We start from the raw sequence: 23,474 nt of genomic DNA, 5'->3' as shown, positions 1-23,474 counted from the left end.
ATGTGGCTGCGCAGCCGAACAGTTAAGTTGCCCATATTGATAACTGTCCATTGCTGAAAGCACAAACAATGGGCACATGAGAATCAGAACTAGACCCCACAGAAATCAAACAAGGTGAGAAATTATCTGTTGGATACACAGGGGTCCCAACATGTTGCTTTGATATGTTGCCACTTATTTATGCAGTATTGCGCACCATATACTCTTTTTTATGGCCTCTTTTAACTAACCAACCTACCACATAGTAAAAATGGATAAGAAGTTGTTTGACAACACAAAATTGAGATGTAGCTATGGCCTCCAAATTCCCCAGACTTCAACCCAATTGAGCATATATGGGATGTAGAGGACAAACAAGTCAATCCATGGTGGCCCCACATCCACATCACGTCACTTGAAGGATCCAGCATCATGGTGCTAGCTACTACAACACACCTTAAGGGTTCACATAGAGTGCCTGCCCCTGTGGGTCACAGTTGTTTTTGCAGTAAAAGAAAAGGTCATCATAATGTGATGATAGTGAATCATTGATGTATACTTTTGAACTCTGAAATGAGAAATTGTTAGTACTCAACACCGGCAACAATCAAAAGCCCTTTCTGCATTTAAATTTTAACTTGGATTATGGATTTTATGTTATACATGCAATACATTTTTATACCAGACATTCACAAAAACAGCTTTGAAAAAATGAAAATCACAATTACATACACTACATGGCCAGCAAAAAAGCTCCAACCTAGAGTTAGCTAAGCAAGTTGGTAACAGCCTCCTCTTGGATAATGCATGGGTCATTATGTTAGATATTCCAAGATAACGAAGGACTCGAATTGTAAAAGGGTGGACCACGAGACATAATGTTCACACAACAGAGACCAAGCATTAGCCCTGCCGAAAATCTTTGGAATGTGCTGGAGAAGACTTTGCGCAGTGGTCTGACTCTCCCCCATCTTGTACCGTATTTTCACGACCATAAGGCGCACTGTATAAAAAGGCGCAGTCTCAATTATGGGTGCTATTTCTGTATTTAAAACATACATAAGGCGCACCGTATTATTAGGCACATGCTGAAACATACAGTAAAAAATGACAACGGAAGTAAAACAGTGAGTTTCAACACATTTATTGAACAAAATATTCATTCTTCCGCCACAAAAACATCAAAGTTTTCATCTTCTGTATCTGAATTAAACAGCTGCACTATTTCAATGTCCAACATCCCGAATTCCTCTTCTTAATCATCTGAATCGGACTCACCGACCGGTTCCGGTTCAGCATTGATTTTGTGAAAGCTCTTAAAATACATGAAGACGGTATCATAGCCCATGCGTCTACAATCCACCCGCATATGGTGGCATAACTTGCCCGCCGCTGCCTCATAGTCTTTGTGAAGGAGTGTTCGCCTTCTGTCATCCAGCGCTCTGTCAATTTCCGTGGCAGCCGAGAACCACGGTGAACGACGACTTCTCGTGCCCCGTTGTGCGTATCGCTACCGTGCCGGTCCCTTTTTCTCCACTTTGTGGGTCAAAGGGATGTCAAAAGTCAGAGGGATCTCATCCATGTTGGTGATGTGGCTGGGCGCGGTTATCTTGTCGTGGCAGTAGGTGCGGAAGATGGCCACCCTCTACTGGTAATCCGCGGGCTGCCGCTGCACAACAGTTGTCCTCGCGCGTATGGAGAGATGCCACCGCCTCATAAAGCGAAAACACTAAGATTGCTCGATTGCCATTTTCAGCCGCATATTCGATGGCCTGCAGTTTAAAGTAAGCCTCGTACGCGTCTCGCTTGACCGGCGCCATTTTAGGGGATCCTTATGCGTAGGTGTGCCGCTAATCGATTGGCGGAGCATTTACCGTAGTGCACCCACCAAAGGCGCACAGCAGATTTTGGAACTCAGTCCACACACAAGACGCACCATATTATAAGGCGCACTGTCGATTTTTGAGAAAATCTCAGTGTTTTAGGTGCGCCTTATAGTCGTGAAAATACGGTAATCAAATGTTGTGTTACGAAATATTAAAGTGTGTCTTTCTTCTTTACTTTTGTGTATTTTAAAGAATGTTGTTTGAATTGCTTTTACGGAGCACAGTTTATTCTTACTCTGAAATTTGGGAAAAAGACTTTGGAGAAGATCGGCGACATTTTTTGGATGCTCCTCAATTTGGGCGCTATAAAAATTTCTCTAAGTGTGTGCTGGCTGTCTCCTGTCTCCATGGCTATGGCCACTCCCTTCCTACCAAATTGACCACCCTGCCCAATTCTATGGATGCAATTCTCCAAGTTGTTCATGATGTCATAGTTGATCACCACTGAACACTGATTCCTCAGGCCAGCAGATTGGTGGTGATTAGCACTCGGCTGGAGCCAGAGCAAAACTTCTTCATGACAACTTCCCTTTCGCTCTGCTCCATCTCTCCATGCAACACAGAGACTGTGAAATATTCTGATGTTAGCCACTGAGCCAGCCACTCTGCTTTCCTTTTACAAAAATTATGGCTTGGCCATACAGGTCACACAGGGTTTCCAGTTTATACTGTTCTTTTTCAGTGTTAACATAGAACTGTCGAATCCCCTCCAGGGTCAGTTCCTCTGTTTTAACAAGGATTTTCTTTGGATCCTGCATAAACTCTTTGTGACCTCTAGAAGATCAACTGGCATGGTTGCCGACAGCAGGGGCACTTGGACTTTAGTTGGCAGTTCACGGAAGATTTCATAAATTTGGGGCCTCGTGTACAAAGACTTGTGTGGATTCCATACTGGAATCTGGTGTATGCTTAAATCGAGAAAAGCATGTACACAAAAAAAATCTGATGTATGAAACTGTGTGTACGCCTGAATCCCAGCACATTCGCTTTGCACATCCCAATCAGTGTGGAAATGAGCGCACATGTTTGAGTACCAGTCTCCTCCCTCACCACGCCCTCAAATCTATAAGCAAATGAAAAAAGTACAAACAGGGTGGGATTGACAGACCGCTAACTTAGATCATGCACTACTGTGAGCGAATGCAATTGTGCGCCAAGGAAAATCAAGCCCAACACCTTACACACGTGACTAATGACATAAATACTTTAAACATGGACACAATAAGGGGCTTCTTGTGGTATATGTAGGGGAGCAGCAAAAAACTAACTTTAGTCACTAACTTAAACCACTGGAGAGTTATGATGCTGAACCCAAGATCATATTCAGGGGTGAAAATGCTCGACACCTGTCTGAGAATAATTTTATGACAAATAAATGATTTTTTTTTTTTTTTTTTTTACCAAGAAGCCACCATCCTGCACCATTCTAGCTAGTAGTCTGTTGCCAACCATATTGGTCACAATGAAATAATCCTGTGCTGTTTGAGGCCATCTTGCAACAGGGTTGTTAATTGTATTTGCACATAACAGACACATTGTACTTGATTCTTCACATTGACCGAATGAAATTGCTTCCTCTTTACATAACCAAATTCATCTTGTGACATTGCCTTTATAGCAACATGTCTGATTAGATTGGAAAAATCAGTTCACGCTGCAAATTGCACTTTCATGTTGGTCTGTTCACCTGCAGTGTATGGGAATTTGATATACGTGGCTGATATTTGAATAATTCCATCCCACAGAGTTGGCATGGCTCAGTCCCAATCGGTCTTGCTGAAATGACCCCTGGGAAGCCCAGTGTGGTCAGAGCTCTGTGTATGGGCACAGATAGGACATGGCTCCTGGCCACGTCACACTCTAAGTGTGGCCGCAGTTAGGTGCACAGTTCCATGGGGACTGTCCTTGGGAACCTATAGTTGTTGATGAGCCAGTCCTTCTCTTCCCTCTTAACACTGATCCATTGGCAATATCTTCCAATAGTGCCAATGTCGCCATTGTTGTTAACAGTGTTTTGTGCACCATTTTGCGCACATGTTTATATCCATTCATGTAATTGCGAAGTGTGTAAATTGTTTGTCTGGTTATCAATAATGTGAATATCACTGTCAGGAATCTTTTTTGACATTATTAATAGTTTCCACCATCAAAGGTTTGGGTTGGCAATGGTACCAAAGCTTTAGAAATGTGCCACACGCTCCAGCATCAGTTCACTTTTGATCAATGCAACGTTTTTGTGTGTACGCACCCTTTTCACACGAAGCCCCAGGTCCTTGCTCTGACCCAGCATCGGATCTGCTTCATCAAGCACCAGCATTTGTGTGGCCCTGGAAGAGATGAACCTCGAAGACACAACCTGTTGTTCCCACGATGATGTGGAGACTTGATGACTTTAGGGTATCTCCTTACGAATGCTTGTCCCTTCAAAGCCAACATGACAACAGACCCCCATGTGGTCCCCCAGGCTGAGCACAACTTTCTGAATTTGGTGTTTATTTCTACACCAGTGAGTTATGCCATGACCTTTGAATGGTGATGTGATAAAGATTGATTATCTCTTCATCATGGCACCTGTTTAGTATCTATCAAATAGTCCAAGGAAGGACAGGTACTGAACAGGTGACACAATCATGGGTGGCCAAAGTCCACTGATGCATATAGGGCCTGGTTGGTTTAACCCACTGCTATTGTTGGTCATTGTAGTTTGTTCCTAACGGGGCTGTACAGCTAAACAACCAGTTACAGTCAGCCCCCGTTTTTGAGCCATGTTCTGCTCAGAAACCCTGGGTCCTGCCATCCACCTTGATTGTGCTTACAGTATCTAGGTTAGCTTTTGTTATCTAACTTTTACACACTTGTCAGCATGGCCCTCTTTAAACATTTGCTCTAATTTTAGGGCAACCATAGTTCTGGCATAAATACTGGCAATACTGTTGAGGATTTTGTTGCAACAATCTCAAAATTGGAAAAAAAAAGTCAGTAAATGACAGAATATTAAACACATACAGCTCTTAACGCTTAACCTAACCTGTATCTTGAACATCACACCAGCCAAAATATTTGTATTACAGTTAAAAATAAAACAGTTTTAGTTTGAAGAACCTTAAACTGCCAAACAATAATGCAAATATCTTTCAGGGTTTTCTTACACTTAAGGTGACCAACCAGCTTTGCACGTGCACACACACCATCACCCACATTAGCCAACATGTGTTGTAAATTTGTCAGACAAAATTGGACTGGGTGCAAGTAGGGAATTCCTTCCTCTGCACGCCCCTCTGTGTTGCACATGTGTTCAACATCTGTTCACACACAAGGAAATAAAGGCTAAATGGAGCATATGAGCAGTGAAAAAGTCCTTGCTAGCACTCTGCAGTTACGCTGAATTTCAAGAGGTGTCTTTCAAACAGCCATCTCAGAGAGATGCTGTCTATGTGTGTGTATGTGTGCGCATGTGCATTGTTTCAAGGTTACACACAGACGGATTCCATCTTTTTATGCAATGCTTCTTCTCTGTGATGAGTGATTGACCCACACATGACATCTCATTGGGGGATCTTACAGTGTGCTGCTCCTTTGAAGGTTGATTGTGTGATCGAATCTATGCATTCATTGGCTGACCACACACACATTGCATGCATGTTGAACATATATACACAGGCCAGGCACAAGCTTTGTGTATGCATGGTGTTTTTCTAACTTTCCTGTCTGTTAGAAGCAAGTGCAGCGAGTGCTGCAATGCAAGCACATTGTTTGCAAGTATTCATGCTTAGCAACCTACTTCAAAGGCAGAAATACAAATGTGATTTGGAACATTAGAGGATTAAGCACCTATCTCACAGTAAAGTACATGTGATATGTGGCATTTTGACATGCGTCTCTTCCTAAATTTTCTGTGTATTTATCCCGAGATGATGTATTTTCCCTTCTTCCTTTCCTTGTGCTGTAGGATGCTGGAGTACTCCCTCAACCTGCAGAGCGTTAGCTTTTCAGCTGTGCGGACGGTTCGCGTGCTGAGACCACTGAGAGCCATCAACCGAGTGCCAAGTGAGTTCAAATTCGCTGGCCTCTTGCACCTCAGCCCTACGAAACAGACTCTCCATCCATCAAAGCACTCAGTTTAACTCTGGAGACAAATAACACTTGGTCGTTTGTGAAGGAGAGCCAGGCTGCTAAAGATCCACATATTGTTCAACTTGAAATGCTCTGCACAATAATTTAATATTTTTGACAGTTCGAAGCTTAAATCACAGTTATAGAGAGACTGATGAATGTAGAGCAAAAGTGAAATACAGCAAGCACTGAAAAGTCATTCAAGAAATATTTTCAGTCTAAATAAGGTCATAACCCTGATGTTTCAAAATTATTGGAAAAATGGGAATTCATATATACAATTTTCGGCAGATTCAGTTGCTGTTTTTCTTTTGGATGGTGCCTCAAAGGATAAATGGGTCCAAAGCACTTCAGCACAGAAAGCCTTCACATAAAGTGACGGTGTGTTTTTGACAGTGAAATAGTGTTAGGCATGTCTGCATAAGCAAATGTACACCGCATTTAAAATTCAGTCATGCTGGATAAAATCTCGCACACTGCAACACACTGCATATGCTCAGACTACAGTTGCACAGCAAAGTCTTTAGAACTACACTGCTGTTTTTTTAAAATATGAAAATCTGTCTTTGCATGGCCCCTGGTTGAGTTTGAATGACTGATCTCCCAGACTGAACACAAAAAGAGGGTGGTTAGGAAGCCAGACATTCAGAACTCTCACAAACCATACCTGGGGTCATAGCATAGGGGAATTCTCCTCCTGCCCCAAAAATTCTATCCAAACCTTTTGCTCTCACACCCCCACCTTCTTACAGACACTAAAAAAAAGAAGCCAAACTTTGTTCGCTCATTCCCACTGAGGTCACAGGAAACTTTACAGAGCAGATGACAACTTTAATTTGAGCCATTTATAACTTTATTTTATTATATGCTTAATTTTCTTGTTTTAAATTAAATTTGAGTCTAGATTTCCCATGAAACATTACTGGGAGACTTGGCATGTAGCCTGGTCTAAATTTTTAAGATGTAACAGCTATTAGATTCAAATGATCCAAAAGGTGGCCAGCAGGTAATATATTACTTCTGATGATTAATAACTCCTGCCAGCAGAAGGTATTAGACTTATAGTTTTACCTTATTGGATTTCCGCTCCCCTGTCTGGTTCCCGCTATAATTGGTGATGGTGTGGGTGAACTGAACTCCTACACAATAGTGAAATGTAGGTCAGGACATTCAGACTAGACCATGCCTCTGCACACTGGCTTTCTCCACACAACCAGCCTCTGACAGATTTAGATGCAATTTTCCATTTCACCACCTTTGATTAAAGAGATGTAGCTCATACCTACACACACACACACACACACACACACACACACACACACACACACACACACACACAAAACAGCTATGCTTCCCCCATTTTGATTTCCTTTAAAAGGTCAGTGCACTCATTCATGATCATTTTTACATTTTGATTTTCAAATCCAACTTTCATAACCTGTGAGCCCACACACATTAGCATGGTTTCAATTTCTTTTTTTCCTTTATTATCACCTGAAAACACAAACTAGATAATTCAGCAAGACTGCAATACCACACACCTGCTATCTGTAGAGATAGTTCCACAGTGATGATTCAGGTGTGAGGTCTTGTAGAAATTAGAATAATCACAAAGAAAAACAGATATGAAGGAGGGTTGACACTGTCAGTTGGGAAATTTTGGTTTATACTGTTTTGCAGCCAAAGAGGAGAAAAACACTTGGGGTAAAACCCTGATGCTGTAAGCATGGGTCATGATTTATTTAACATGCTTCCTTATCGCCTCGCTGTTACTGATTGTGTGGCATATTCAGCATAAATCCAATGCGAGCATTTTCAAATATGATTTCTCCTGTTATTTTACAAGAAAAAAGCTTCTTGCTTCTTGTCAAATTGAAAATCTCACTTGAGTAATGAGCTGACTGTATATGTGTTAGCACTGGAACTAAATTTAGTCCCCATCCTGTCATGGTTTGTAAAGCTCTAAAAGATTGCATTAGAAAAGGTCACAGGTTTTATCAAAACACAATTGACCTTATTGCGGCATGATTACTAATACATCACAAGGATTTTTAAATTATTCATTGAAACAGTGTCAAGAATTAGGTTAAATGATCCACTTCATTTCAAACATCATATTCTGTTGCCAGATCTCTGATGTTTTCTTTCACATTCATCCAGTCACTCTGGGAAAAACATTATGCCCTATTACAATCGCTAGTTTCACCAGCAAGTTCTGCTACAGCTGATGCAGAGGCTCACATCAGGTTATGTCTCAATGTTCCAGCTTTATTTTATTCATGAGTCTGTATGGGAACAAAACTCTGGAGCCTTCACAAACATACTCACACACTGATATATTTGTATTGATGAACACATTATTCCCGGGCTGCAGTCCACATTCTGTGCTTTGGCATTGATTGATGTGTCAACATGGCTGCGCCGTAAGTGGAAGTGACAGATTCAGCAGGTTTCATCTATCAGCTACGTGCAAAACCATAAATCCAATGCCATTTTCCTGCACCCACCTAATGCCATCATGCCCAGTACTGGCCTATGAGGTCAGATGTGAGAACTTGGGCAATAGCTCCACATCCATCTAGAGTTCGGTACTTTCTCTGACAAAAAGGATTTGAAATAATCTGGAATCTCCTTTCAGATGCACCATTTTTAAATTCTTTCTCATTGCACACCAGAAATATTAATTAACTGCTTGTTTAATATTTAGAAAGTGGTGTCAGCAAATGCTTCATTTTCTAAAAACCTTAAAGCAGCTAATAAAATATGCAAATAAAAGTAAAAAAAAAAAAAAGAGGCTGTTTTAAGGGATTTTAATTTCACGCTTCAAGGTTCTGGATCCTAGAAAAGTGTACTTTAAATGTTAAAATGTCTATCCTGTTCTTCGGTGCTCATTACTTGGAAATCGTAGTGAAACTGCGACCGCTGGTGAGCCTCAAGCTGTGAGACCCTAAAACACACCCATGCATGCATGCATGTATGCATGGCGCCAGTTTAATCAGGGGGGGTTCATGTTTTAGACTAGATGTAAAGAAACAAAAGCCTGTTAAAGTTAGTTGTTGGAAGCTTTTTTACCAGAAGTGACAAATATTGTTGGATAATTTTCTTGCTTGTGAGTCTATCTCCTGCAAAAAAGACAAAAATCACAGCAGTTATGAGGAAAAAACATTCCTTGAATCTTAGAACTTGCTTTTGTTGGTATTATCCACAAAATGGTGAGCAATTCCCCTCTTCTGATCCCTACTCTATAATTTGATTCACCTGGTCGTCAAGAAAAACCATTAAACCAGTTGAATAAAACAATAGAGAAACACAGAAGAACTCATTTTTTGGATTGGTTTCCCTCCAATTCCGTTCATTTCAAGTAAGTCCTTTTACTTTAGGTTACATTGCTCATCAGTGTAGAATCACATCTCTATTTCAAGGACTCTAGGCTTCTCTCACATGTTGCGACTTGCTGTCCTCTCCGACTGGATCAGAAGAGCCTTGGTTGTGACGAAGAAAGCCCGTTAGTCCAGGAAACGCAAATTAGAAAAATTGGACCGATTCAGCACTCGATGGCGGCAGGAGCGTAAGGACTGAAGACCTAATCTGACCACTCGCAGATGGCGCACGCAGACACCCTCCTGCTAGCCATGTTAATGCAGAGAGGTCGCCCGCAGTGATGTTAGGGAGGCCGCGTGAGCAGAGGAGATGATTGTTATCGGATATGAAATGTTGTTCATTCGGAAAGAGGATGATGGTGGGGTGTGGATGGGGCTCTGAAGATTGATTTTCCTGTCACGGAGATAAACAGAGCTCATTTTCTGGGTATTCAGAATGTTTGATGCATTGATTGATACCTTGTTTTACACAACGACCAACGCAGCAGTTGATCTTCAAGTACTTTTTTGAGTCAGTAGGTTTTTAGCCTTTTACTTCAGCCTTATCTCCTCCTCTGCTGTCTCCTCACTTTCTTGTGACCCTTTTCCATATCTAAAGTTCAATTTAAATCCTTTGCCTTAACAAAACTGAACACGTGCTTAGAACATATATACTGTATAAGCATTCAGGGTTGATCTTGAACTTTGGCATACATTAATGAAGCTAAATCATTGGAAAAAGTTTTGTTGTTTAATGTGGTATAAGGGTGTTTAAAGCTCCATTGCCTGACACAAACAACACAGACTCTTTATTTTTACTGGATGACTCGGTTTTAATCACAAATGTCTTGTTAATAAGAGTTATTCTCCCCAACAATCTCACAGTCAAGGTGATAATTGCAGCTAATTGCATATTGTGGCAGCTGGTATATCAATTGGACTAACATAAAGACAGGGTTTTATTCAAATAGATTTGCTGCCACCTTTTTCCGTGCAGACTTTTGTGTCCAAAGTTTTTTTTCTCAGACAGAATGATGCTGTGCAGGTGTTTGTGTGCTTTTACAGCTGTTGTTCCCTGACAGCCTTCATCCTGTCCTTCAGAAATCCCTGAACATAAAAACTTTGTTCACACCGTGCCTGTATTCGATTTTATTCCTTGTAACTTTGCAAACTAGAAAAATCCTCCTCACAATCCTTTCATCTGTCACCACTGTAGACGGTCTCTGTGAGCGACCACAGGCTTTTTATTTTGCCCCTAAGCCTCTAAATATGAACATTTTCTTTCCCACGTGTTACAATTTACTGTAAATGAAAGTTCTTGGAATTTGTGTTTTTTTAGAAATGCCATGCACACATGCAGATCATTAAAAACAAAAGGTCTTCCATGGATACAAACACACATTTTGAAAAACAAAAATTATGTTAACAATGTGTGAAATCAAACGTGAATCGAACAAAATCTACTGATAAACAGAACAATAGCACCTTTGACTCACATTACCAGTATGTCCGGTCCCTATCCGCTATTGTCCAAGTCTCCCAGTACTTTTCAAACGAAGCCATGACATGTTAATCATTTATTTGTGAACCATAAATCTCAGATGCTTAACTGTACTTAATTTGTGCATTTCATATCCAACCATCTAAGACAGATGTGTTTGTTGATGATTAAACATTCCTGCCCAACACCTTCAATAGCTTGTTAAATCAAAGAGAATCTTGCCATGGCAATAAACAGATATGCCTTGCAAATTTAAACACAGAGTTTAGAGTTTATTTGTAATTGTTGTTCGGATCACTCCTACACACCCACATAAGTAATAATAAATGTGTTACTTAATCTTTTTTGCACTACGACAACTTGGCGCCCCTCTGCTAGTCCCTCACTCACTGTCAGCACAGAGCAGAAGCTCTAATGTTGCTCCATTCCAGCAATATTGACCCCCCCAATCTGAAACAGAACCCTCATTATTGTATCTGACAGCCGGTGGCGGGAGGGCCGTCTTTAATAGAGACAGATACTTTACTGAAGTGGATAGATGGATGTTTCAGTTTCAGATTTAGCACAAGGTTTGTGGGATGCACGTATCGCGTGTAAGATCATGTGTGTTTTGTTGGGAAGTTCAGAGTTGACAGAAACTGTATGAAAGGTGTGAAAGTGCATCTGGTACTATGTCTCTTCTTCATATCAAACTGGAGGTGTGCAGATGACATTCTCACAGGCTGATAACAATTGCCTGTTCCATCTGGTTCTATCTTATCTCTGAAAAATAAAGAACATGGCCCAACAGAACATTATGTCATACTTTAAATGAATTAGGATGATAAGTCTCTGAAGGCTCTGAAAATAATTTGTGACTGTTGTTCTAGGAAGTTCTATTTCTCTACAGCACTATGGGACCAAAGTGTATTTTGAGTCCCATGTGGTGACAGCTGCTGAACAGCTATTGATGGCCATTTGTGTGCTGTGTATTTCTTTTTACATATTTCAGAGAGACTGGTGAAACAGTCTTATAAGTACCAACAGCCGGGTCATTAATATAGATGGCTGGATAAATGCAGGAGTGCAGTGCTAATGTAGAACTAAAAACCCAGCTTTATAGGTGATTATAATATAAGATTTTCAGATAATTTGTCCCGTGTTTCTCACTGTTGTTGATGTTGAGGACAGTGATGTGGGTCTGTGCTTGAGAGTGTGAGTAAAATATACACCACTATCCTATTGATAGTGCAAATACAAATTGCATTTTCTTAAATCAAAAACACACACAAACTGTACAACTATTTTTATTGTCATTCCAAAGCACAATGAATGCTCTTTTGGTCAGGTATGACACAGCTGACCCACAAAAGAGCATATGTACTGAATGCTCACTGGAGTCGTGTTGTGCTGACCTTGTCTTCGCCCTTTCCTTCTCCTGCAGGTATGCGCATCCTGGTCACCCTGCTGCTGGACACACTGCCCATGCTGGGCAATGTGCTGCTGCTTTGCTTCTTTGTGTTCTTCATTTTCGGCATCGTAGGAGTTCAGCTTTGGGTCGGCCGCCTCCGGAACCGCTGTTTTGTGGAAGACGCCTTGCTTTTGTAAGTGCCTGTTTTATTCTTTTAGTTCAGCATTTTCTTTTTTGGACAAAGTTTTTTTTTTTATTGAATGATTTAAAATGCAGCAAAGCTGTCAAAGCAAAAAGATTGTCCTCTTTTAATTTGTAATCTCGTTGCTGACTGGGAGAGAGATTGATTTTATTGATTAATTAATTTCATGAGACAACAATGCAGGTGAACCGTACGGTAGGTCAAGGTTAACCTGGACCATAAATCTTCACCCCACATTACAAACAAGGTCATATACTAAGGTCAATGAGTTGAAGAATTTCATTCCATGGTCGTGATGAATGGGTGAGCGGCCAACCCTGTAATTATGAGAATCAACACACAATCTCTGTGGCTGATGGTATGTTGAACGTGAGCACCTGTGACTTATTCATGTTGGTTTCATTACTCTACATAGGGTTTATGACACTGCACCACTGGAAAAATGGCTATGGTGACCAAGTGCATTTTTGACATTTTAATCAAAATTTCACCCTATTTCAGATATCTGAAAGATTCCATATTTTAACGCCTGAAGAACATCAAGATCCAAGTATGAACTGACCCAGGTGTAATCTGTCTGGGAGGAATCATTACATGGATTATTGGAGGATGTGATAAATCAAAATTAATATTCATAATGAGTTCATCAGACCAAAAATGTTTTTTTAATTGCCCAAAGTATTAAACAGCTGTTATGAATGACTAAATATGTACAAAGGGGTGACTTTGTAGTGCCACTGAGATGTGACGTCCTGGTTGGGCCTGTTAAAGTATTTAAGGGTGCCAAATATATGGTATCTTTTGTTGAACAGATAAGCCAGAGGGAGTGCATTCCACAGACACATACCAAACATTCAAGACACATCAGTAGATTTGCTGAGAGGCACCACCTGTGATCAACAAATATGTAACCTCCCCACCTCCGCCACCAGCCATTTGTTTGCAATTTGCCAACAGTAGCCGGCTTTACTGATTAAAACAATTTACTTGATGAATTGCTTGTCGAATTCAACAGATGTTAATTGAAAAAATAATATTTTTTGTCTCTCAGAGTCTATCTGAGATGTCACATATTGTATGGATGCAAAAACACAGATTGTCACTTAATGGGAAGCTCACAGTTTAACCAATAAGACAGAAGTGATGAAAAGCATTGTTTATGGGTTTCATAGAAAGTTGTAGTTAAGGTAGCTAATTAGAGTATGTAAGGTAGCAAATATTTCTTTGTCTAACTGTGAGACTGTCTTTATTTTTTTTTTCTCCAAAGCCCTCTGACTAATAAATACTACCACACTGAAAACGATGACGAGAACCCCTTCATCTGCTCTCAGCCCAAAGACAACGGCATGAGGGACTGCAACTCCGTGCCAAAATTCTTTGATGAAGGAGGCGCGCAGTGCAACCTTGACATGTACTCCAACATAACGGATAACACCACGTGCATCAACTGGAACCAGTACTATACCAACTGCTCCGACAGCTCGATCAACCCATTCAAGGGAGCCATCAACTTTGACAATATCTTTTATGCTTGGATTGCTATCTTTCAGGTAACAGTTTATTCGCACCAGGAAGGCATTGCCAAGCAGACTATACTGCAACAGTAGACACACAAATGCTTGCGGTTTGGCCAATATGGGAGTTTTTGGAAACAAAGACTGTGTGATTGCTTTTGCGGTCTATGTATCAACAAGGATTACGGGATTAGCATGTTACTATAGCCCCATAGCCAAAGCAATGCCTCATTTTTTTCCCGCACCATCTATTTCCTATTTCCACATCTGAGGTTTCCCAAAAGACTGGCAACGGCTCTAGTTTGCCACTGTGGGTTAACATACACAGGAGACATGTTTGAGATTAGGCTGGTGCCAGGTCCTGATATTTGAAAACCGCAAAACTGTGTGGCTGCCTTCTACAATTTTCACTACAACTTCTTTTTTTCTTTGACTGTCTTTATTTACTTTTCTTTGCTTTTAGGTGATCACGCTGGAGGGCTGGGTGGACATCATGTACTTTGTGATGGACGCTCACTCCTTCTACAATTTCATCTACTTCATCCTTCTCATCATTGTAAGTGCCAATTCATGAGCTACCGGCTGTGTGCAAATATTCCCGCTGATGATTGAACAAGTGTGCCAGTTGGGGGGATGATTGTGTGAGCATCCATTAAGAGGGTGTGAATAACAATGTCCTCTACCCCCCTCTCACCTCCCCAGATCGGCTCATTCTTTATGATCAACCTGTGCCTGGTTGTCATTGCCACTCAGTTCTCAGAGACCAAACAGAGGGAGAGCCAGCTGATGAAGGAACAGCGGGTGCGTTTCATGTCCAATGCTAGCACGCTTGCCTCCCTCTCCGAGCCAGGCTCCTGCTACAATGAGATACTCAAGTACCTGGGTTACCTCATCTGCAAAGGGTCCAAGCAAGTGGTCCATGCGTGCAGGTTTTTGGCTCGTCGTGCCGGCATCAACATCCCTGCCTCTCCCCCACCTATGGAGCCTCAACGCAGCGTGAGACGGAGGAGGAAATCCTCTAGGCAGGGATCTGTGTCAGTTCACCACATGATGCACCATCATCATCATCATCACCACCACCACCACCACCTTGGAAATGGGAGCTTAAGGGGAGGAGGAAGCACAAGGGGTCTCGAGGGTCAGGATGTGGAGTCCATTGCCCATAATAATAATCGTGGACTTGCAGCTGGCACCGACACAGGACACCTTACTTTAGCCCCACCTCCTGTGACTGCAGCTGTATCAGATACAAACCTAGCCTATTTGTCTAACCTGGGTGTAGTAGCTACTGATTCATCTTCAGTTCACAGTGTCTTCCGCTCAGAAAGTCTTCGTTGCACCCCGTCTCCCATAACCATGGGATCCTCCTTGGGCCCCTTTATCCTCGCCCCAGTTCCCATGTCAAGGGTTATGAAGAGAAACTCGGTACCTTTCGCAGCCCCAGGACCTAAGAACTATCCCACTCTGCAGGCTGGGGTTCTGGCAGAGTCTAGACGAGGGAGTGCTTTTTCCAGCACTCTGACAAACATCAACTTCAACCTGAATATCCCAAATATGCCAAGGGAAAGACGGCTATCAACATTAGTGGACACACACTCTCCTTCAGGTCAGCAAATCTTAAAAACTATTGATGGATGTTTCAGACAATTTGCCAATTAATTGCATTCCACTGAGTTAGCTGCAGTAGATTCTTTTTTGTTCCGAAGCTTTAAACTTTACACCTTCAATGTGTTTTGTTTGATGGAGACATCAAGTGCTAATTACAGTCAATTAATCACTGATGTCCAATTTTATAGCATCATCAAGTCAGGTCTGATCACGTTGCAAAGGGGAGGTGATAGATGAGAAAATACTCATACACACAACTCCACGTCACAGTATTTGTAATACCGCTAACACACATGCTAATTTCATTTTAGTGGATTTGAAAAATGGTCCAGGTTACTTTCCACTGTTTAGCTATTCCAGTCATTGTGAATTTGCTACACTTTCGTTTTGTCTCACTCTCTTTGCCTGAACTTTCCCCTCTGGCTCCAGGCCAGTTCTCCTGCCAGCTGTCGGCACGTGACCTCAGCAACACCATTAGCACCATGGACACGACCGCTTTGACCTTTGACCCCGAGAGTTGCCCATATTGCGCCAAGGCCATATCCAACGAGTCAGAGGTTGGCACAGAAGGCAACGACACCCCTGGAGACTCCGACAGTGAGGGCATGTATGAGTTCACCCAGGATCTTCGCCATAGGGACAGAAGAGACAGCCGGCAGCCCAAAAAAAAGCACCTCAGGCTGGGCAAAACAGCAGCAACCATAGTGCGTTTTTGGAGGCTGGTGTGTGATACTTTCAGGAAGATCGTGGACAGCAAATACTTTGGACGAGGGATTATGATTGCTATTCTAATCAATACTCTCAGCATGGGGATCGAGTATCATGAGCAGGTTAGTTCTTTCCTTTTTTTTACCTATTATACAAAAATGTAGAGTGATGAAGTTCAAAACAAGGCTTCCATGCCATTAAAATACAACATGTGTGTGTGAGACTCTATAGTATTACTATATAGTATATAATATTACTATATCATCCATTCACCTGCGCGACATCCTGTTAGCCCAGTCGAAATTCCTGATGTATCTTGTTTGTGTATATGAGTGTACTCACGCCAAAGAAAATAACGGAAAAGTATGACGGACAGAGGAAACACAGGGACAACAATGATTTAACGGGTGACTAATGCACATCAATGTCTGAGATGCTTCAACTTTTCCTTTAGTCATTCTTGATGGTCTGCTTTGTTTTTCTGGACCTTTCTGGCACAAAATGCAGCTACGTGTAACTAATTAGTGCTCAGCTGTATTTTTCCACGGTGTCCTTTTCGCTCTTCTCTGCAGTTCTGTTTTCTTTAATCAACCTTCAGATTTTTCCTTCAACTAGAATTCCCATTTCCCATTGATTCTTTGAATTTTACTGAAGTGTTAGCAAGCACCAGCTCACCTTAATGTGTCCCCACTGTTTTTCCCCTATATGACCTCTCTATGATGTTACAGTGCTTTCTTTTATGGACTACTGAGATTTGGTTACCATCTTTACTTTTAGCAGCAGAGTCCATTTTTTCTCTGTATGAACAACAAAGTTGATTCGCTTAGTTTTTGATAAATTTTCTCAATATGAATCGCAGGTGCTTTGGTGCCTGCACAGTTGTCCAAAGTCATATAATGCTTGACACAAATACCACCTTTGTTTGTGTGTTGGAGGCGGGTGTAGGTGTGTCGTAGGAGCCGGATTCTGTGAGGTTACTTTCGGTTCTCAACCCAGGGCCTGTAAATAAACCCAGATGTCAAACATCCGCAGCGTGCACACATGCAGTTTTACAACTTTGTCCTGCCCGCAACTCAAATCATGACTCAATTTATTGGGCCTTCGTTCACATTTGCCTACTTTGATTCCTTTTTTTTACATTACGGTACTTATCCCACTCCACCCTTTTTCCTCTATCTGGTTTGATCATTTTCTTTCTCCTCTTTACCACTTTTGTCAAACATTGCTTATCTTTGTGTGTCTCGGTTCTCTAACTCTTTCCTACTGTGGATCACTTAGATCCCTGCTGTCTCCAGACAGTCTGTTACAGACTTTTACTTAAGACGCTTCATTGATTGCAAGCCCATCAACATTCAACAGACACAAGGAACTCTAAGCCTCTGTTTGTCTCTGTAACTGCATCCACATGGAGGAAGGGCTCAGTTTCAGTTTCCATACAACCTCAAGCCAAATTTTTGCACAAAGTGTACACCGTGTGTGACTGCCACTGTAGAATTTAAGTTGAACCTAATTGTAGCCCCTGCATGCAGTGCTGCTCTAATTTAAGTTCAATTATCCTACTTCCTTATCTGATTGTCAATCTGGATTTCCAAACAATAGTCCGGATTATATTGATTGTGGTTTTCTCAATGGATAATTTTGTTTCTTCCAAAGTGCAATAATACTGCTTTTATGAGATTATGGATGAACAGAAGAGACTCAGCTAGCTTTTCTATGCCACAGTAAATGAATTCCATGCACAAGCATAATAGTTTAGTGCCCTAGCAGTATTTAATGAATGTTGTTCCCTATGCATCAATAGACCAGTTTATATAAAACTGCTACTTAGAGTAAACTGCTAAATTTGAAAAAGAAAAAAAAATGTGAAGGCTAGTTTAGGTTAGAGTTGTAGCATCAAAAATCAAAACACATTAAAAAGAAAAAAATAAGCTCATCATCAGGCATCAAATTTTTCAGGCAAATTGTGCTGGCTTTGAATGCAATCTTCAATTTACTGTGAAATTCTGATAATTCACAAACCACAATTTATCTGATTGCAATTTCTAAACCACACCACACAGGTCCCCATATATACAGGTGTACTTATTTTCAACTTATTGCTGTCACAAATGTCATAATAACAGCAAATAATGCTTCCACCTATCCATAATAAAATCCTTCCAGCATTTCTGCCAGAAACTCGAGTTATCTAGCGCCTCCTGCGCAGCACTAGTAATACACTGTTAAAGTGACAGTGATGAGCTAAAAAAATAAACCTTCAATAACAGCCATATCAGTATGTTGCATTTGTTTTTCTTATTAATCAGAGACAGAGCTGAAGCTGTTCTCAGTGGATATAAGCAGTGCCACTCTGCCACTGGCCACTGCCACTGTTTGCAACACTGTAGGGGAGGCAGAACGGAGCATCTCAAGACCATGACTCATGAAATAACACAGCGCAGCGCAGTGGAATTTACCCTGTCTGTTTTGTATTCGCTGCACAAATCAAATGTATAATATTGATTGCAGGGGTCTCAGTTGAACAACAAAATCCATGCAGAAACAGCACTGGGGAAGCCTGCCGAGGCTTAATTACTTCATCAGCAAAGCAGCAAACATAATGCTTCATCCTGGAGGTCAATGAAAAAGCATGCAGAGCTTTTGAAATTTTAAAATGTTCCAAAAAGGAAGACATTTTGATTCTGAGAGTTGTGCTTTGCAGTTTCCAAACCTGCCCTGCATCTGTAAAACAACAACCAGTATCATTTTAAGCACTGTATTAATGATATCTGGTACTTATAGGGGTGATGGTAGCTGGGGAGTGGAGGGTTTCTTGTTCATGCTCCAGTGCAATAAAACTTGTGAGGAATTCAGGTAGTAGGGAGTGGTGCCGGGATGCTTTCAGAGCACTGCTGAGACACTTCTAAGCAAGGTCCCGAACCCTCAAATGCTCACAGTTGCTGATCATCCACCTGGTAACTGAGTTGTGTAAATACGCAACCAATAAGGTGTGAGAGACCTGGCTGTGAATCATGGATCTATAGTGCTGCCTTGGCAGCAAAACTTTGAGTGTGCTAAAGGTTAGATGACCCGTTCATCACTACATCAGTAGAATAATTGTTGTAGCTATGATATTACTGGTTGAGCTCTCTCAAAGAGGAAGCTTTTAAGTCTAATCTTAAAAGCAGAGAGGGTGTCAGCCTCTTGTGCTGGTTTTGCAGGAGGGCCTGATAACTAAAGATTGGGCCACTCATACTTTCAAAGATTTGAAAAAGCAAGCAGGCACATTGAGAGCTGTGTGGCCTGTTGGGATGATATGGAGCTATCAGCCTCTTCATTAAGAATGGAGTAAGGGACCGATTGGGCAGGAAACCCATTTTAAAGTCTATTGTGACTGTACTAGAGAGCCAGTGAAGAGAAGCCACATGCCATACAAATACCGTAATTTCGCTACCATAAGGAGCACTTAAAAGTCTTACATTTTCTCTGAAATGGACAGGGCGCCTTATATTGAGGTGCGTCTTATGTGTATGCCGAGTTCCAAAATCTGTAAATGCTTTTCGGCTTGCCGGCTTTCGTAAAAGCCATTTCAGATTAATTTCGTTAATTTCGGATACAGAATATGAGGGCTTTGATGGGTTTGTGGATGAGGATTGATAAAAAATTATGTGAGTACATTGCTCAATACTCTAGCATGCATGTTTTAGGGTAGCATACCGGTATGTTTTACCATGCCTGCGCTGTATAATCCGGTGCGCCTTTTGTATGTGTTAAATACAGAAATCACACCCGTAACTGAGACTGCGCCTTTTAATACGGTGCACCGTATGGTCGCGGAAATACAGTACCCAGCAGTCATAGTCTTGGGTTGATTAGAAATCGCTTGTCATGAGTTATAGACAATGATGCACGTAGGTAAATTCAATAAAAACAATTCCGACTTTGTGGAGCTACAGTGCCTTATAATTTATATATCAGAAACTTCTCAGTTATTGCTTGCGGGCTGCTTGGCAAATTGGTGTGTCCCCTGTCCCAGAGCGAAGCAAGCATAGCCATTGTGCAGTAGACGGCAGAGAGATGGAGGGATGAAACGATGATTAAATGGAGTGTTAGATAGAGATGACAGCGTATGGAGACTTGGAGGTCGCGGGTTAAAAGAGGCTGATGGGTGGAATGGTGGAGTGGGACAGGTTGGAAGCATACAAAGAGGGTGTCTGCTTTATCTCTTCCTTAAGTCTGAGAGCGCTACCATTTATGGTGCCGCTGATGGAATAGTTGCAAGTGTGCCAACTATGTGACGCAGCCCATAGTCTATTTACTTGGGAAGGTCATTTTTTTGTTTTGCTTTATGCAAGAAACTTCTGCAGATCTTTTGTTGTGGTCCCTCTCAGCATGTCTTGTTTGTTCATATACAGTTCCTGGCGGTGCCAAAATTAAGAAATGGAAGAATTGGGCTTTCAGATTTTCATACACCTTTTAATCTCCCTTTCCTGTTTTTGGGGACCAGAAGGAAAGAGGAAAGCCAACCCAAGAATGGAATGTTCGGGTCAAGTGCTTGGGATCAACCATAAAATAAGGAGTTAGACAACCAGCATGTGGAGACAATCGCGACACCCAGGCTTTATTTCAAATGCTCAGATGTTCCCAGTTGAGAATGACCTAATGGGTGTACCATTCCCTTTTGTCCTGCAGCAGTATTAGCAATACTAAAATGACTAACTGTGTAACTGTAACATTTTGACCCCAAGGCTCAGCCTTTATCTAGTGCTATTACACTTTCAGCAGAGTAGAATGAAAACATTTTCTTCATTGATTCTTTTCTTAAATTCAGTTTAACAGTAGTTTTCTGCATGCTAATGTTCTCATTTTAGCATCTACTTGAAGCTTGGGAATCACATCTTCCATCAAAAAAGTGCTGATGGCAGCTAAATGTTAAGCTTTTTGTCAGATTATAGAGTGTTAACGCGTGCTGATCAGTGGTGCTGAGGCTCTCAATGCCTGCAACTTTATAGGTGTGATTCACAGTCCTCACTCCTACATTTAGCAAGCGACTAGCAATACTTTTCATATAGCAGATCAGAGGATTTTCATGGATGATAAGTCACTGATGGTGTTACATCCTTCCAGCCTTCCTATGTGTATGTCTTCCTATGTGTTCAAATAGTGATGGTAGATCAGCATATCAAATGAATTTCAAATTTATCATAGTAAGCGATGTATAAGGTTAGTATTGGGGGGTTTAAAACTCAGCCCAGCTCTCCTGCTCAATTTTATACCCTTTGTTTAGGATAAAGAAATTACAGGGACATGGTTTTCTAAACATGTGTCAGGTCAGTTGTGTTAAGCCTGGTCAACACAAAAGTCATTATTATAGGAAGTCTAAACATTAAAATAATTAGCATCTGAATTTAAGCATTAGCATTGAAACCTTGTCCTGCCCGCAGGTATATGTAGTACACATAGATTTTAAAAGTAACGGATCTGACCCCTGCAAAACGTAAGCAAACATTACAACAAAATAAATATTTTCTATTTAAATTAGCTGCAGAAATATACAAAAAAAAAATACAGATGTGTCCTAAATCCCAGTAGGAAAAGGCAACAGGTCATAATAATTTTTGGAGAATGTTGCTTTAATAGATTATGTAACAAATTTATGGCGGTCAGGATGTATTTCTGTGTTTAATGGCCTCTTGCAGCCTTGTGTTTACATGGACAGCCTGTAATGGGAGACAATTTTTTTTATCCTGCCCTGCCTGGTTAACACAGAACTGGCATCAGAAGACTCTGGCCTCCCTCCAAGACAGGCCTTAGAAAAGTGTTTTTCTAGTTCGTACAACGGTGAGACTTGGATGTCGAAACAACAGCTCATAATCCCAGCGAGCAGAGGGAGAGCTTTACCAGCCCCAGAGGCCATGAAATCCAAACAAGGGAATCAATGAAATGATCAAATGACTGATTCACTTATTTCTTGGTTCAGTGAGAAGTCATGATGCTTCTCTTTAGCACATTCTCCCTCATTTTTCTTACTTCAAAGCTGCAGTTGTGTCCTATTTGTTTAATCCATTCCCTTCCAGTTTTCAAATATTTGTATAATTTTAAGCGCACTGAAATGGAAAACCTGATAAATATATAATGATTAAAATTTGTGAAAAGAGATCTGTCGATGGTACATGCCAGGTCTGTATGAAGTGATTGTATACAACCGTTGGTCAACAAATGATGACATAAGTTCTACCATTCAACTTCACAAATTTTCTTCTGCTAAAGAAAAAAAAAATGTGTACGGTACTTTAAGCTGAAGCAACAACCAAACTAAATTTAGGCAAAAACTCAATTACTTAAACTATAACAATAAATGTAAAACCACAATGTCACTTTAAAAAAGTTCTTACCCCCCAAAAAAAATATCTTATGCAAATAAATACATGTGTTTTTAGCAATCTTTAGCATAACAGCATCTACAGTTATTCACGATAAACAAAATACAGCAATGATTATAGCAGATCACTGTTTATAATCTAAACATTATTTAGCCCATTTTCAGTTTAGGTGTGTTCAGATTGCACATTGTTATGTTAAAAATAGAATAGACATAAATACATTATTATACAATCAAAACCAGAGCTGAAGATAAAGTTTGACATGTCACAGTGGGTTAATACTTATTTTATTTTTTTGTTTTAAAGAAGTGGTTCATATGAATCATTCATATCATTCAAACAGATGCTAATTAATAGAGCTAAGTTTATCTTACATTAACAAACAAAACAGAAAAAAACATCAAACTAATAACCCTATGTAGCTTTTATGATTTAAAGTATTGACTTTTAACAAGACCTTTTGTCATTAACAATATACTGTATAATCATTCACACTGAGTATATTACTGTTGAGTCGATTTCAGTTGAAGTACCATTTTTCACAGCATGTCCAAGCAAAGTATTTGATTTAAATGTCACGCTGGAGTGGAGCAGCTCATACTAGCACCCCTGTTCAATTACGTCACGTCACATTAGGTCACATTACATTAGTGCTAAACATATTACACTATTCTTCATCCGAAACCCTTTACCTCCTAATGCTCTCGGAGCATCATTACCCAGCAAACAGCTATTGAAGGGAGCGATTAGAAAAGCAAAAATGTCTTCCTCACTTCCACACTCATACAAATGAAGGCATTTATCTCCCTGCAGGTAGCGCACACACCTCAGTGCTCCTTAGTCAGTCAAGGA

General features: G+C 40.8%; 1 protein-coding gene across 1 annotated transcript in view; it reads left to right on the top strand.

Annotated features, from left to right (window-relative positions):
* cacna1g (calcium channel, voltage-dependent, T type, alpha 1G subunit) overlaps nt 1-23,474 on the top strand; it is a 161,689-nt gene that overhangs the window by 73,836 nt on the left and 64,379 nt on the right. The window contains exons 5-10 of the mRNA XM_029835891.1: nt 5,815-5,912; nt 12,262-12,421; nt 13,698-13,980; nt 14,408-14,500; nt 14,647-15,550; nt 15,982-16,382. Coding sequence (XP_029691751.1) covers nt 5,815-5,912; nt 12,262-12,421; nt 13,698-13,980; nt 14,408-14,500; nt 14,647-15,550; nt 15,982-16,382 — 1,939 coding nt within the window. The remainder of the gene's footprint in view (nt 1-5,814; nt 5,913-12,261; nt 12,422-13,697; nt 13,981-14,407; nt 14,501-14,646; nt 15,551-15,981; nt 16,383-23,474) is intronic.

The sequence above is a fragment of the Takifugu rubripes genome, chromosome 1, assembly GCF_901000725.2.
Source record: "Takifugu rubripes chromosome 1, fTakRub1.2, whole genome shotgun sequence".
In the NCBI taxonomy this organism is placed as follows: domain Eukaryota; kingdom Metazoa; phylum Chordata; class Actinopteri; order Tetraodontiformes; family Tetraodontidae; genus Takifugu; species Takifugu rubripes.
Note: the sequence above shows the minus strand (reverse complement) of the source record. Positions and strands in the feature narration are given on the sequence as shown.